Source organism: Gobius niger (assembly GCF_951799975.1).
Source record: "Gobius niger genome assembly, chromosome: 2".
NCBI classification, from domain to species: Eukaryota; Metazoa; Chordata; class Actinopteri; order Gobiiformes; family Gobiidae; genus Gobius; species Gobius niger.
Window position 1 is genome coordinate 30,307,641 of NC_136853.1, and position 16,990 is coordinate 30,324,630.

At 41.1% G+C, this 16,990-nt stretch overlaps 1 protein-coding gene across 1 annotated transcript; it reads right to left on the reverse strand.

Annotated features, from left to right (window-relative positions):
* Positions 1–610: 610 nt before the first annotated feature.
* On the reverse strand, positions 611–16,990 carry creb3l2 (cAMP responsive element binding protein 3-like 2). The gene is made up of 12 exons (XM_079582928.1): positions 16,605–16,990; positions 5,826–6,069; positions 5,497–5,705; positions 5,341–5,419; positions 4,154–4,356; positions 3,934–4,080; positions 3,729–3,787; positions 3,578–3,646; positions 2,602–2,701; positions 2,328–2,457; positions 1,722–1,944; positions 611–1,644 (listed from the first exon to the last, which is right to left on the reverse strand). Exons 1-12 carry the CDS (start codon positions 16,701–16,703, stop codon positions 1,569–1,571), a joined length of 1,638 nt encoding a protein of 545 aa, XP_079439054.1. The 5' UTR covers positions 16,704–16,990; the 3' UTR covers positions 611–1,568.

The window sequence follows — 16,990 nt, forward strand, 5'->3', positions numbered from 1 at the left end:
GAAGCGCTTCTCTTTGGTCCTCATGGCAGGGAGCTGACATTGCTGCAATACCACCCTCTGGTGGCCAGGGGCGACTCCAAATGAAACGGATTCCAATGGAGACTTTGCTCCTCCCAAACACTGCTTAAAGGGACAATCCGGAGTTTAAATGTTAAAATTATGCATTCTCCTCCCCCTACATGTTCCAACAATGTCCTAATGTGTAGGATGAGCCCAGACCTATTCACCACAACTGCCTCTAAATCATGCACAAGCTTAATATAGAAGGTGCAGTTACACGTGTGAGCCCTGAGGTGGCAGTAGTGAGTATAAAATGGCGAACTTGCATCCCGACCCTTTAAAAGCCTGGCTCCTAAGAGTTTCTTTTTCTGAAAATTAATACTGTGACCCAGACAGAGACCCTCAGAGAACCCCAAAATGGCCGTTTCTCCAAGTCCTGTAGTGCAAGATCATATTAATTTTAAGACCACGCAAATACGTTAGAAACATTGCTTTTATTATTGAAAATACTTTATTTTGAAAGTAAATATAAAGAGCTTAACTAATGTGTAAAATCATGGAGAAAATCTATCAATTTATGAGTTATACATTTGTCCTTTGTTCCCTGTTATATTAATAAAACATTTGATTTGTCAAGCCGACAAAACAAGATAAATAAATGAGAAATGAATGTCAACAAAATTTGACTCACATCTCACCAATCTGCAAAACAAAAAGTTATGCCATTAACAATAATATGCTTGAAACAAACAGACATGTATGTGTACTTAACTAAACAGTTAAAATTAAGAGTGCTCAATGAATGTTCTACTTTCCTTACAAATCCATGTTTGCAAAAATTAGGACTATGATAAAAGTTAAAAGTGATAGAGGTGATGTGAGGATTTGTATTTTCTTGAAAGACCTCATTTGTCAATTGTCAATTAGATAAACTAGGTTGTTTTACAAATGAGACAAACAGTGAGAGAATAAGAGTAAAATTACCATCAGTAATTATGGATACACTACAAATAAAACAAGTAAACAATGTAACAAGTGTGAAAATCATTCCCGTTTTACACATTTTCACAATTCTTATAAAGAGTCCTCAAGCAGCAGATAGTATACAAAATATACAATTGAAATAAAAAAGGAATTAACAATTTCAAAATGCGACAATGCTTTTGATACTAGAATAAAAAAAATCATATTTAAAGAGCAATATTTTTATAAATATATATCCTCCACGCTTCAAAATGTCCCGTGCCCTGTAAAAAGCTCCAAATGCCAAACATGCCAACTACTGAATGCCATAAAATCAAACAAGTCTGGAATTTATTTGGATTCCTCTTGTCTTAACTTTTAAGACCAATGACAACTGAAAGCTGACTCATGTAGGAAATTAATCAGTGCAACTCTTTAGAAATGTTGGCAACCAGTGCCGCCATCAACAGCGATGTTTTGCATTATAGAAGTGAATGCAAAGGTAAAAGTTCAGATGAACAACCTTAGTTTTATGCATAAGGGGTCACTTGGCCCATGTCTTAGAGCGAGGAGAAGGTCAAACAGTCTCATTATAGACATAAAACTCAAGATGTTTCGTTGACTGTCCGCTCCAACTCTATCACTTTACTTCTGCTCTCATTTGACCTGGGGTCCAAAGACCTGGGGAAGAGCACAGTATTAGTCTTTGTCACTCTCAAAATAGGATGATAGTAGCACAGGGTCTCATACACATGTACCTGGGAATGTCCAAAAGTCTTTGAGTAGCATTATTTTTATTCCTGAAAGGAGGATAGGTTTCGACCCGGTTGGGCTCCTTTACAATTCTCTTTTGTTCTGAACGACGCCATGCTGCCATAACAACGGCTGGCGTGTCTTCCCATTGTTCAGGATAGTCCCCGCCTAGTCCAAGGAGGTGTGGCTGGTCATCCTCAAAGGTTGATAGAAGACTCCTGGACTTCACTAAAAAAAATAAAAGAATATAATTTTGCCATTAATTAAATGTGAAGAACCACCCAATGCTGCTGTAAGAACTACAAATATGCTCTCAATATACATATCAATCATTCATTACAAACAATCCAGTAGAGCTACGTGGGCAGAGTGGAAAAGGAAACTCAATTTGATCAAATTACATCCAGTCACGTATGTGCAGGGGTATACAAGAGGATGAATCAAAGGTCAATTGTGCAAATGGTCATCTGTTCTTACTGTTCTCACAGGGGTGTAATTATTGACAATGGAAATCCACTTCTGCATACCTCATAATGACTTTGAATTGAACAACCAGAGCATCATCAGAAGCCCACCATATTGTATGCATTTACTAATCCTCTACAACTTACCGACTGATGAGTAGGAATCTTTGACAGCCACCTGTTTGGATGTGTGGTCTGTCTCAGTGATAGTGGAGGGCGAGGTTAAACTACTGGGGTAAAAACTCCCCAAGAACAAAGCAAAGCATAGGACCACCACCTACAAAGAAAGGCAGACAGACCTCACTGAGTTATATTAGTTTGCAGAGAGGTTCTAAATGAATTAAGCAGACGACGTTTCCAAATCAGGTCCGCAATCAATATTTCATAATTACACATTAACATGCACACACACAAGTCGCACCATTAGGCATGAGGAGGTTTGTGTCCCAGCTCCTCTGCAGGATTTAGAGACTTTCCCAGTGACCACCGCCTGAAGTGCCTGCAGTTGCTGTAGCAGAGACCTGCAATGGATGGTACCACAGGTTAGGAAAACACCCACATGGACCTAAATACCACAGGCTTAATATTATAAATATATATTCTCTATGGACTAGCAAAGTTAAAAAAAAGAAAAAAACCCACACACCCGCCCACAGATCCAGATTCATTCCGACTTATGTGACTTTATATATCTCACTGGGGCAATTTGTGTTGAGCAGCCTAAAAAAAACCTCACAAACTACAAATGTTTCTTGTGTACCTTAAACATAGGACTTTGAGTAATTGTTCCAAGAATACTGCATTTGGACAAATAGATTTTGTATTTGTTTTTGCAACCAGAATATTGTTTTCCTTTACCCGTCTCTAGTCTTCACTGACACTGCACTGTGTACACAGAAAACTGGTTCATTTGAGCAGTTTATCACCAAGACCAAAAAACAGCTGCGTTCACTCAACTTTACTTAACGCATTACATTCAATGGCTGCACACACAGCACACTGCAATACTGTCTATCCAGGTGTGATAAAGCAAACAGCACTATCTATGTGAAACAGCTTGTGCATTTTACATTACAATAACCTCATGGTTATGCATGAATGCAAAACTGCAGCTGAATGCAGGCTGGTAGCTAACAATAGATTACAGAGACATCATAATAACTGTCATTCCTCATCAGTGTCATGTCATTTTTGAAAGAAAATCTAATGTCTAAAAAGAAAAAAGCCTGTGGTGACAACAGGGCAGTCCTGAGACTGGCAAGTTTGATTTTTTTTCTGATTGATGTGTCAAACGTGTCATTCTGCTGTACATTTAAACGAAGTAGTGTCATTGAATTACTGTATTTGCTTTTTGGCACAAAATAAACACATAATACTGTATAAGAGATTTGTCTTACTTGTTGGTGCACTCAAGCGTCTCCACTTTTCTGCGCAGTTCAGTGTTTTCATTGGAGCAGTTCTCCACCCTGTGGCCAAACAGAGATGGTGCAGAGGTGTTGGTGCACCGTTTTGCACATAATGACAACAATATTCAAGGGAATTACTCACTTTTTCTCTAATGCGTCCATATATTCCTTCTTCTTTCTGCGGCTCTCTTGAGCTGAAATCTAATCATAGAATGAGAACATTACTTAAATCCAATCAAAATGTTTCAATTGTTGAATGTCTTTAATTTAAGACATAAGGTCATGTAGAACTTGATTGATCTCACACCTGAGACATTCATTATAATAACTTTTTATGTTTATTATACCTTATTCTTAATCTTTCTGCGGATCTTCTTTAGTGCCTTCTCCTCAGCTTTGGTGAGGGGCAGTTTTGTGGGAACGGGGTAACCCTCAGCCACCAAAGTACGCCGCTCCTCCTCAGTCAACATCAAAGGCCCAGACCCTTGAAGTTTCTACAAAGCAGTACATCCGTCATTAACAACATCCTCTAATTAAATATTACATCAAAATAATCCTGACACTTACATGTGGTGCAGTTAGAAGAGGAGAGTTGGACAGAGAGGAGTGAGCTCTAGAAGAGACTTTGAGACTAGCCTGTGAAGGAGCGGGGCTGCTGGGGGAGGGGGGGCTGGACAGTCCTGTTGGAGCATGCACAGGGCTTTGACTCCCCTCAGAGTCACTTCCATGGGAACTGGGAGGTGTCGGGGGCATCTGTAGTGACTCCAGGCCTAAAATGTGAGTAATTGAGTGTTTAATTGCAGATACAGGAATCACTCACTGACTTTATAACTTAACCAGGCCTTTCCTCAACCACCACCACCACTGAAACATGAATCAGACTCAGTACTCACAATAGTCAACGAGCGTTTCCTCCAAGTACTATTTGCTTTTACTTGAGATATTATTCGGGTAACTGCTTTTTACTTCTGCTTGAGTAAAATCATTTTAAAGTAACAGTACTCTTACTTACTCTACCCAGCTCTGCCTACAAGCAGTGGTGGAAGAAGTACTCAATATTCTTACTTAAGTAAAAGTGCAGACACAGGACCAAAAATGTACTTAAAAGGGACTATACAGAGTTTAAAAATGTAAAAAGTAAGTATTTTCCTCCCCCTACATGTTCCAGCCATGTTCTAGTGTGTAGAATGAGCTCAGACCTGTTCACCACAACTGCCTCTAAAATCCTGCACTGTCACTCAAAAAGTTGTTACTTTGGCCAAAGTGCCGTCATGCACGAGATTAATATAGAGATTGCAGACTTGCATCTGGTCTCTTTAAGTAAAATTAAACTTTTCTGAATTTTTTTTAAGAGTTTAATGTGCAAGATTTTATAAAATCATTTGAATCAAACCAGGTCTACAAAATGAGTAAACCACTAAATCAGGTCAAAAAAAGGAACTAAACCAGGTCTAAACCAGATCTAAATCAGGTCTAATGGAGAAGACCACTTAACCAAGTCTTAACTGGGACTAAACCATTTCATCGTAGAAAGGTCACTTTGAAAATATAATACTTTTACTTTTAACCCAATTTAAAAATGTAGTGGAGTAGAAAGTATTCATCCTAAAATTTACTTTAGCAAAATAAAAGTACCGATAATTTGTACTTTTTACTTTGTTACTTTCCACCTCTGCCTACAAGTCACCAGAAGGGGTCCTCGCAACACGGGATCCAGCACCGAGACCTGAGGAAGCTGCTTTTCAATGACTTACTTTTGGAAGAGAGATTGAGGAACTGATCGACTTCATGTGGCTCCAGTTTTATTTGTGGGGCGATGCTCTCTTCTTTTATCTAGAAATTGAATGCATGGTTTGATCATATAAATAATATTTCTTTTATTTTAACTACTACTCTGTATTGCCACTGACCTTGATTCCTTTGTCGTGGTTGGGGGACCTGAGTGGGGCAGGGAGAGTAGTGGCTGCAGGGGGGACGGTCGCTCTCTCTGTGGCACGGGGCACTTCGGTGGCAGACTGAGCCAGGGCCAGAGTGGGGAGCAGTGAAGGGGTCTCACACAGCAGGTCTATGGACTCCTCCTGCTCCATCGCCCAATCATTAGACTCACCATCTGACTCACCTGCAGAATAAGCGATATTTTAACCTAAAAGTACCTCTCAACCAACAAGCCAAGGATTCTACAGTAAAAAAAAAAAAAAAAAAAAAAAACTACAACGCTTATGTTTATTAGTGTCTTAACCTGCTTCGCTGCCATGATCTCCAGTCAGGTGGGACAGGGGCGACTGGGGTCTGCTGTCCCCACAGAGGGAGTAGCTGTGTTCCACTATGATGTGTGGAGAAATTGGAGAAGACGGCGACAGTTCCCCATAGTCTCCTTCCATGGCGTCCCCGTCCCCTCCTCTCACCCCGGACAAGAAAGGGTCGCTAAGCAGTTGACCCAACAAGGCATCTTGGGAGAGGTCATCCAAGAGCTCTGAAAAATGCTGTAAAATAGAGAAGATACAGAGCAACAGTTTAGTGCTACTTCACACATCAAAGCACTGTTCTAAACACCACCATCATCATCAGACACCGCACAGACAGTCTAGTAAGTGTATGTAATTTAGGATCTCTACTGTATAATTAAAGTCTTATTTTTCATTGAAGCTTTTCAACCACAGTGAAATCAGACTCTGTGGTGATCATTTCACATTAAATAAAATAGTTAAATTACAAAGACAAAATGGACAGTTGAGCAGCTCGTTTTCTTTCACCATTTTTCCTTCTTTACAACCATTTTATTGCACGTTCCTACCGTTTTCTGTCTTTCTGTACCATCAGTAAACAAGCCACCCATGTTCAGACGATCATGACTGTTATACTGAGAGGATATATGATGCATTTGATATCTGTTTTGTTTTCCCCCCCATCGTATTTTCTTGTAAATAACAATATATTCTCGATTTCCTAGTTAAACCGTTGCAAGGCAGGGTCGCCTGCTCGATGACATTATGTAGCTTATTATGGTAAAAGTAATAAAACATGTGAATCTAACAATATGCTAGAAAAGCTTCTGAGTGGGAGTAAATACAGTGAGTAGTTACATAATTGCATATTCAAAGCGTAGACTCTAGGGTGTATTTGCAGGTCAAGTTAGTGAGAGTGATATCAAGATAATGGAAGAAGTGCAACAAGAGGAGGGGAAGCCTTGAGCATGTGGTTTCAATTACAGAGCCTCACTTTAAGCATTTTCTCTCTTCGCCACAAACACCACACACCATAACTTTGTCGTCACTGAGGGCGAGGCCTCTTTTTTGCTAAGGCCCAAAAAGGCAGTGCCCCAGGTCTTAGTTGGAAACGCCAGAAGAGTAAGTGCATATTGAACATATCCAAAAGGCAAAACAAATGTTTACACACTTAACAGGTACTTTTACAACTGATACTTCAAACAGGTCCTATATCTGTGTGTACACTCCTCTGGGCAATGAAATATAGGCTTACTATAAAATATATAGTAACCTTTAAGCAAATCTGTTCAGACATGCTTTAAAAAAAAAGAAAGAGAGAGAGATTTCTATTAAGGAAAACTTTGGTTACCATCAGTGCATCAGCTAGCTTTAATACAACACCTCTCATATTGGTAGTTTAGGGCAAATCAAGTGCTTGGACAATATTCAGTTGTCAAAAGGCAAATATGTAAACAGTGCTACAAAAGATGACGCGAGTAAGGTAACTTCTGGTGCATGAACACACGCAACGGTACAATGTCCATGGCATGTTTCTCAATCACATCAAGGTGGCACCAGCTATTAATGAAGGCCTTTGTCCCACTATCATCACATTACAGCACTTCTATATTTAGAATGGGCTCACCATACATGATAAGCAAGATTTCTTTTTGCATTTGTGCAAAAAAAAGTGCAGTATATTTCCAGATAGTCTAGCTTTAAAGGCCCACAGTAAACTACCAGTCTGGACTAGAGAAGTGTGGGCGGATGGTGACTAAGAGAGGGAAGGTAGTCCACACAGAAGGGGTCTCACTCCCAGAAGGAACAATAGCAGACATTGAGGACAGTTACAAGTACCTCGGACACAGAAAGCGGCTACGGCCAAATACCTCCAACGAGTAAGGCAGGTCCTAAGAAGCCAGCTCAATGGCAAGAACAAGTCCCGGGCAATAAACAGCTATGCCCTGCCAGTAATCAGATACCCTGCAGGAATAATAAGATGGCCAAAGGATGAGATACAGACCACAGATGTTAAGAAACGAAAGCTCCTAACCATGCACGGAGGGTTCCACCCCAAATCCAGCACCCTGAGACTGTACGCTAGCCGTAAGGAAGGAGGCCGAGGACTAGTGAGTGTGAGAGCCACTATCCAGGATGAAACATCCAAGATCCATAAGTAGCCTACATCAAGGACAGGGATGACGTGCTCAGTGAATGTCTCAGACAACGGGGAACAGAAGATGAGGTGCTGGAGGTTCCGTCATGGGAGGACAAGCCCCTACACGGCATGTACCACCGAAACATAACTGAAGTGGCGGATATCAAGAAATCCTACCATTGGCAGATACAGACGGACAGAATGATAATGGCGAACCAACCAGACATTGTGGTGGTGGACAAAGAGCAGAGGAAAGCCGTTGTGGTCGACATAGCAATACATGAGAACCTACAGAAGAGAAGAGCTGGAGAAAACCTGGAGGGTGAAGGCATCAGTGGTGCCTGTGGTCATGGGGCAGTGACCCCCAAACTGGAGGAGTGGCTCCAGCAGATCCCAGGAAATACATCAGACATCTCGGTCCAGAAAAGTGCAGTTCTAGGAACAGCAAAGATACTGCGCAGAACCCTCAAGCTCCCAGGCCTCTGGTAGAGGACCCGAGCTTGGAGGAAGAAGAGACCGCCCGCAGAGGGTGAGGAAGAGTTCTTTTTAAATATATATTGACAATGCCAATAAAACAGTTAGAGTAATTTTAATAAACTGTTGCCTTGAAAAAAAATTCAAAAAATTGTTGAGCTGAGCCGAGAAGCAATGGTGTACAGCAGAAAAAAAATCATTTTTGAAAGTAAAAGTACATTTATTTGGACAAACGTACCTGTTTAAACCAGTCTTTAACCTGCAGATGCTGCTAGATGTATAGCTTAAAGAAGCTGCAAGCTTTTGTAGCTGCAAAATTATAACTAATTCCTTTGACTAGAGTAAATTATTATGATTTGGGGGGCCTTCGAGAGATTCTTGGGTCGATAAGGGGGCTGCAATGTCCCAGACTTTAGGAATGGCTGGTGTACAGTGTAAACGACACACCAAAAGCCTTGAGAATGAGGCTTTACACACTCCAAGTCATCGCTGCTGGATGTGAAGGGAGACTGTAGTGCGGGATAAAGCTGCTGGATTGGTCACCAGCCGGGTGTAACTCATCACACACGACAGTAAGGGCTTTGTGTTCACAGCCCAACAGAGAGGTGTTATTTAGGGCTGAACGTGTAACCTGACACTCTCCATCTGAAACACAGGACCTGTGGAATTGAGCACAGAAGCAAAATCTGAGGAGGTCTACAGAACTACATAGATTACAAATCAAGTGGAAATAATGAGAAAAGCTACCAGAGCAGATTGTGTCTTTTAATCAAAACCAAACACCTTCCTGGACTAATAAGGCATAAGAGAAGGTGTTTTTTTAAATGGCAAGACGTTGCTGGAGAAAGTGTTCTTTGTGATTATTATGCACTTTGAATGACTTTGAACACACAATACATTGTGCTATACAAATACATTTACCAGGCCCATTATTTGTCTAGAAAAGAAATATTACACTACATAACAAATAACCATAAATAAATTACTTCAAAGCTTGAAGGGATATTCAACTCTAAACACTTCCAAGTAGTGTCTAGAAACAGTTGTTTCAACCAACTTGAAACAGATAAGTGACACTTTCTGTCTGCTGTTGAGAACCTGAGCTCTGTAGTTAGCAGGTAAAGTAACGAGTGACAGCCGCACATGGAGTAAAGGCCTGCCCTGCAGCTCTAAGCAGCCACATTATCAGACTTTGACAGTGCAGGGAGACTGTGTCCCTGGACAGTAATTGCTCTGTAAAATAGAGAGCACTTTTAAAACACCGAAGGGCCTGCTGAGATCTAAAGGCAGGAAAAGAAGAGGAAAGCCTGGCTATGATGCAACACATTAGACCCTTAAGGAACCTAAACCAGATGTTGAATCAATATGGCAAATGCAGTCATCTCCATGGTGTGGCGTACTTTGCCCATATAGAGCAACATAGTGATGACGCAGCAGGTAAACACTCCAACCGGATAGAAGAGAATACACACTGAAGTGCACATTAAGTCAAGATAAACAGAGATAACACTGGCTTTATTGTAGTTTTACTTTCCTCTAATAACGACAGAGCGATTTAGCGCCCGCACGTGTCTCAGAGTAACAAGATAAGTCTTTTATTTATTACTTACAGATAATTGTCAAGTCAACAGATCATCAGTCTTTACTATAGTTTGATATTTGAGTACATCTGCAAAATTCTGAACAATAAAAACAAATGTGACTTCTATTTAAAATCCAGGCATTGAGAGCAGTCCATCTTACGCTTATAGCAAGTGCCCACTGGAATGCCAAATATATGGCTCTTTCAACTTAAAGCTCAATAAAAATAAGTTGCGAATGCTTGTGACAACTTCAAAAATACCATTCTCATGTCATAGACTGTCTACTGAAGTTAACATGCAGGAGATAAGATTGAGAAGTACCAGCACTACACGTGTTATCGCTCCAGCAGTGGGCCTGAAAGAAAGGCTGTCTTTGCTGTGGCACTGATATAAACGGTCAGGATAAGACCAATCACAGGCCTTGGAGGACGGGCTCTTATCTGGACACGCCGAGGCCCAACACTTGAATCAGAAAACCTAAACAATGTTGCTGTTGGGGATGGAAAACAAATTTACTTGCATGCTTCTTGCGCCATTTCAATGTCTACCACCATCCTTTATCCCATCCTAATTTATTTTGCCCATAAAACTGACACTTGGTGAATTGACTCCATAGAAAATGTCCTCATACCAAAGTGGTTCGCACAACGGGAACAGCACAGAGTACACACCCTGACCCACATTCCCAGACAAGGATCCTGGCTCTGGCCGAGACAAAACTGCCTCTAAACAATCTGACGAGTTAAGGACTTCTTCTTACAATGGCAACAAATACTGCACCCATTGACGTATGCTTTTTGACAATAGCTCCTAATTTAACAGGACTAAACCTCAAGTATGACTATCAACAAAGACTAAACTGAAGATTAAAATGACATAAAATAGTTAAAACTAAAATGTACATAATGGTGGAGTGGCGTCCTTATTACAGTTTAAAGCAGTACTAAGTAGCTCATGCCCCTAGAGGCTAAAAGCGCCACTGCAGGTGTCGCAACATTCGTTTTTTTACTCATTAATTGTCCGTGAGAGTAAACACTACGCTGACAGAAAAGACAAAGGGAGAGAGGGATATTGTACATCCAATTACACAATGGAGATATTCTTTGTCACTCAAACTTGGCAGTAAATACTGTTTAAGTGGCGCTAGCCCACAGCTAGCTTTGCCCGTTAGCCTGTTAGCTTCTTCTTTGTGATTCTAATCGTGTGTTTTGGGGACTCCTACCCGGTGGCAGCAAAGTTGCAATTGAGGTTTTCTGGCCATTAACACTTGTATTACCCCCAGAGGGACTACGAAAAGGATTTATTAAAAGGTAAACAAGTTACTTAGTACTGCTTTAAAAACACTGATCGAAGGCAGTATAGACATCATCATAATGTACCAAACATACCTCTTCTAATCTCAAATGATCACTAAAAGTACTCAATACATGTAAAGCCATATTCAACCCCACAACATAAAGGGGTGCGACCAAATGTATTTGAAACAAAATGAAGTGCAAAGAACAACAGGAGCTGTTGCCTGTCATCGTAAAGGGCTTTCACTGACAATGGCAATAAAACAAGATTTAAAGCCACACCACATAGAATTTTACCCAATAAATACAATTGAAATACAAGCATTCATTTTATGACAGATATTTAGTCCATTGTAAAATACCTCATAAATGTACAAACAAACATGAGCCTTTGCTGTGAGTGGTTCAGCTCTCCTAAGACATGACTGTAACTTTACCGGGAGTGGGTACGTCTCCAGCTGGTTTCCATGGAGATGTGACTAAAGTCAACAAAAAGCAGGTTAGTTTCTCATCCAGATCCATTCTTTGATCACCAACTGCAGTAATAGCATTTTCTGTGTGGCGCTGGTCATTGGGAACATGTTTTGTATTGATGGCAACAGTATAGTCTAAAATGTTATGCAGTGTGTCTTTAACAAGCATTTACTTCTGCCTAAAGTGTCACACTGAAAGTACAAGTGACAATAATGTAAATCTACAAGTTTGATGCTACGTTACCAATAAAACTCATGTTGTCGAGTTCAGATTATTTATTCATCTATTCTCACAGTGGGTCCTCGTTCCAGTAAGCTTCACCACCCCAGACCATTCCCCTTGAGCTTCCTAAAAGTCCAGAGGTCCACCCCCAGCACAAGTACACAGACTTTCCAGTGTTGCTCATTTGGGCCGATGACTGAGCGCGCCGCTACCCCCACTTTTCCAAACACAGCAAGTCTCCAGATGTTACACAATAGCTTTCCCAGTTCGGTTTATCCACAACAGGCCTTTTCTAATGCTGCAAAGAACTTGAATAATGTCACATAAACTCCTTAAAAGGTTTTTCAAGTTCATCAACTATTCCAAGTAAATGTTAATTCTGACAAAAAGGCCAATGCACAATGTCAACACGCTTTAAAGTTAGACGGCGACTTATGCTATGTCAGTAATGTCATTAAAAGCTATCAATAAAACAAGAAAGCCGTGGAAACTTGACTAAGCCTATAAAACTACACGCCAATTCACAGCACTTTACTTCTAAACACAGCTGTCAGATGCAGGGGGCTTTTGTGTCCATGAGCCTCTTCCTCTCTTTTATGCTGCACTAAAACTGGGTCAGAAGCAGGAGCAGCACATGAATAACTTTTTCCATCTCTCCATTGGCCGCTGCCCTGACCGCTCATCCAGGCCTGCTTTGTAAAGACACACACAGGCCCACTACTGAACTCCCTCATCCATGGCCTGGTCCTTCTAATTTTCAATCTTTTTCTTAAGTTAGACGTCAAAAGAAAAGAAACATTTGAAGTTTGTCTCTCAAAGTTCATTTGAATCGCACCCAAAACGATCACTCCTCAAGAAAGAGTGAAAATAGTTAAGTCATTTTGAAGTAAAGCAACACAGGATTCTGAAAGCCTGGCACATTTTCAGTAGACTACGACAAATTCAGGCTTGTTGTAGGGCTTTGTGGGGATATAAAACCCGAAACCCGCCCTTTAATCACTGATTGCTTTATGCAGCCCACGGCGAGAAGTCTGAACCAGAGCGACAGACAGAAAGACAGGGTAAATTTAGCGTCTCCTCACAGAACTCGGGCTCCCGTGGATTCTCCAAAATGATCCCCCACACTGATTACTACCCTTTTAGTCTTCCCAAATGGCAGCCTGCAGAAAACTGAAGTCGGAGGCTGCTTTCAGAGTCAGGAGAGAAATTGCATCAGATTTGAAGCACACTGACGGGGAAACGTGGTTCACGTGTGGAGCATATGAGCAGCAAAGATCTCAAGTTTGGACGTCACTCCCGTTACACTACAGAAGCATTCATTCAGCATTTATCCCTGAGCTTCATTTGAATATTATGCAGTAACCTGAATGGCCGGGCTCCAAACTCCTAAGTATCTGAGGATCTATTTGTTTAAACCAGTGTTTGTCTGGAAACAATACACAGAACTTGAAGATCCTGCTCTGCACCAACAGTATGACAGTGTATAACTGGATAAGTTCCCTTATAAGAGAGACAGGTGAAGTAGAAATAACAGGTAAATCTTTATGTGCCATTTCATTGATAATAAATGGTAGTATTCTGATATAGGGCTTGTTACAATGACCTACTATACGCTCCCCACACACTCACAGCAGACACATGTACCATTCAGACTGGCTAAGTGAGGCCACCAAGGAGCGGGATGCCCTGCTCCAGTGGAGAACAGGCGCTGCACTGTGAAGACACTGAACAATCTGTTTGCCCTTGACTCCACTGGGTGTGCAAATGCAAAAGAAATAATATTGTGGCAGGATTATAGCTGGTGTCAGCTTCATAAACACAGCAGCTCTTTATCTGAAGGTATGCTGTTCATTATGTAAGCGCAGAGCCCGAGCGCATGTGCACACCACACAGCAAATGTCTCTGTCAGAGCAAAGAGTTCAACATGTGCTGAGCAACAGGCTCCATCAGAGAGATCATTTATGGCATTTCTGAGTCCACTTTTCCAGATGAGAAACACAGGGTTAAGGCCAGCATAATACTGGCTGAAAATTGGGTGTAACTTTTTATTGTTATTCAAAAACAATGAAAGGATCAGGCCTATCCTTATTAATTTGTTTGCCAAGCACAATCGATTTGGAAATCGCTGACATCTGCAAATAATTTCAAGACTGATAAAGATTAGTTCCACAGTCCCTCAAGAAGAAAACTTTCCGTAACGTGAGTCGAAACAATGCTAAAAACAAACCCTTTATGACGTCATGCACACAGATGACGCAGCTCAACAGTCAGTGCTGCTTAATGTCACACAACCTGAGAAACTTGATTGTTTTGAAGTGTAAGAAAGGGAAAGGCTTAATCCAGTGCTGATGTGCACCCAGGCTGTCCACTGAGAGGATTGGAATTGTTGTGAGGAATCCCATGGCAAAGACAGGCCAGGACCACGGTGAGGGGGCCCAAGATTCAAACACTACAGTCTTTTAGGAGCTCATACACCCCCACGGTTTCACACACTACCACACATGCCATTCATGCTTTACTATACATAGCACTCATTGAACAAACAAAAACATACTAAACACAACCCGATCTCAAGAAGGAAAGCAGCTCGACTTGTATCACACCCTTCACATGTCGCAATGAAGCATGAATCAAACAAATAAGCCGTCATATGGTACAGTTAATTAAGTATAAGAATATTTGTATTTGTGGAGAGAGCAGGGTGGGTTGGGTCGCAGGAGACATTTCTTAGCTTTCCTGCCAAGGTATTAACATTTTCCCAATATACCAAGTAGGCACACTCTCCAGAACAATAGAGTAGATGTGGCTTTAATATCTAATACATTAAGAATAATACAAATTTCAATCATTGCAATGTGACATGACTCTTCTCTCGGACCAGGGAGGGTGGGATCACTATTCTTAAGGGTATACACTAATATTCATCTATGACAGGATGATATCTATAGAATTTGTATTGTTTATGTGGTAAAAGTTAGAGATCTCCAGGAAACATATGACGGATCAGATCTGTCTGTCCCTCCTACAGATAAAGGGGGACTGAGAGAGAGACGAGACCATCCATCAACTCTTCTGTCACTCCTCAGAGTTGGTGTCATGGGTGAAAGACTTGGGACATCATTGTCTTCTGTGTGACCCAACAATAGATCCATGGACCCAACCCTCCCCACCAATTTTGATTAGTCTTCAGATTATACCTATTCATCCTGGAAAGTATGATAAGTGAAAGTCAAGTTCTTCAGTGTGAAAGATTATCACACATCATCACAACCCAAAAGTTTACAAAAGTTGGTATGTTTTAGTTTTTTTGTGACATCACACTCTGTTACTATGTCCTCTCACTTTAGCCTAGTCTCTTTTATTGGCTCTAAACTCAACCCTCCTCCCCGCTCTCTCCTAATGTTGCAATAAAAAAAGTCCTCAAAGAATGGTATCGAGAGGAAATTATATGACTTGCTTCTGAAGCCAGTGGTTTGTGTGTAGCCCTTTTCCCCTTTAATTATAGCATCAAAAATAGCACCAATGTTCGAACTCCTTGAACCACACCTCTCACAAAAATGACCCAAGCCAAATACACAGCTCTCAGAGCAGGACATCTGCAGTGCAATGCTTCTGCTGGAATTTGACGAGAAATGTAGCCTCGGGACCCCTTTAAAGAACCTGCATTCACAGCTGGCATTCTCTCTGAAGCTTTGCAAGTCTTTGCTTGTCCATAGGTTTTGCAGGAGGAGGCAAATACCGAATCGTGAGTCTGTGCCTGTGCCTGTGTGAGTCGGGTCGACTCGACTGAGTCTGTCCTTTGTGGTGTCTGAGTGATAGTCATCCTGTGAGCCAGCTGGAGTCTTCCTTGTAAACGTATCACTGCTCCCAATCTCCCCTCCATGCAAACACACATGTGCACACACACCACTCACACTTGGCCCACACTGCAGTCCTGAAAACCATATGGCTAGAGCGAATACTTTAGGTTACATAATGAATGCAACAAAAGCACCTTCAACAAATGGTGTGTCCAACATTAAGCCTATATTAATTAATTAAAAAAGACCAATTCAAAAATAAACAATTGGACGTATATGAATATGTTAGTTTGTTGGGCCTACAGTTTGATTTTAGTGAAAGCATTGTTGGAATAATTAGCCAGTATCTTTTGAGATTTCAAATATCTGTATGTGAATGCAGACAAAACAACAAAATTAATCACAATAGTTTATAGAGATGTTCAAGATTAATCGGTTAATTGATTGATGAATATGCCAGGGGCTTTTGTTCCATTAAAAAATAACGTTGGCCACTAATTAAGTTGTATATAAGTTAAGTTTGATACAATGATTAAAGAAACTGAGCAGAAACGTGCATCCCTGATATAGAATAATGACATGAAGCTGAGCAAACGCTTGGTTAACTCTGGAGTCTTACAGATGCTACTTGCACATCCTGGACCTCAAGCCTCAAGTCCCCTGTGGAGAGCAAGGCACTGCTCTCACTTTAACAAACGTCCCACTGACATTTTCTGATTTCATCCACACCTGACAAACCTTATTATTATATCAAATGAAACAAATCTGTTTTGAGACACTTGTTTTAATCCCCCGTGATACTTACGTTGGTGTAGAGGGCACAGTCGATCTCCCCAGTTTCAGACAGCTCGCTCAGGTTTTTGTCCCAGTGTAAAAACGGCTCACCACTGTCCAGCATCTCCATGATTGCCTCTTTAATCGCCGCGAGGCTGGATTATGGATTTTTAAAAAAAAAACTGCGCACTTAAAAAAAAAAAAGAGGAAGAAAACAAACCCCCAAAGAGAGTCGACAAAAACTTTTCCAACTTGACAAGCAAAAACACATGCAAGTCGGAGCGCAAAGTTTCTCAGAGGCGGACTTGCGCACGTGAGTGATGGTCAGCTCCGCTCGTGTTGTTGTTTGTCATCTCTTTAACCGAGGGTCCACGGGCTGACTTGACTTCTTTGCTTATCATTTCTCCTCCTTCCAAC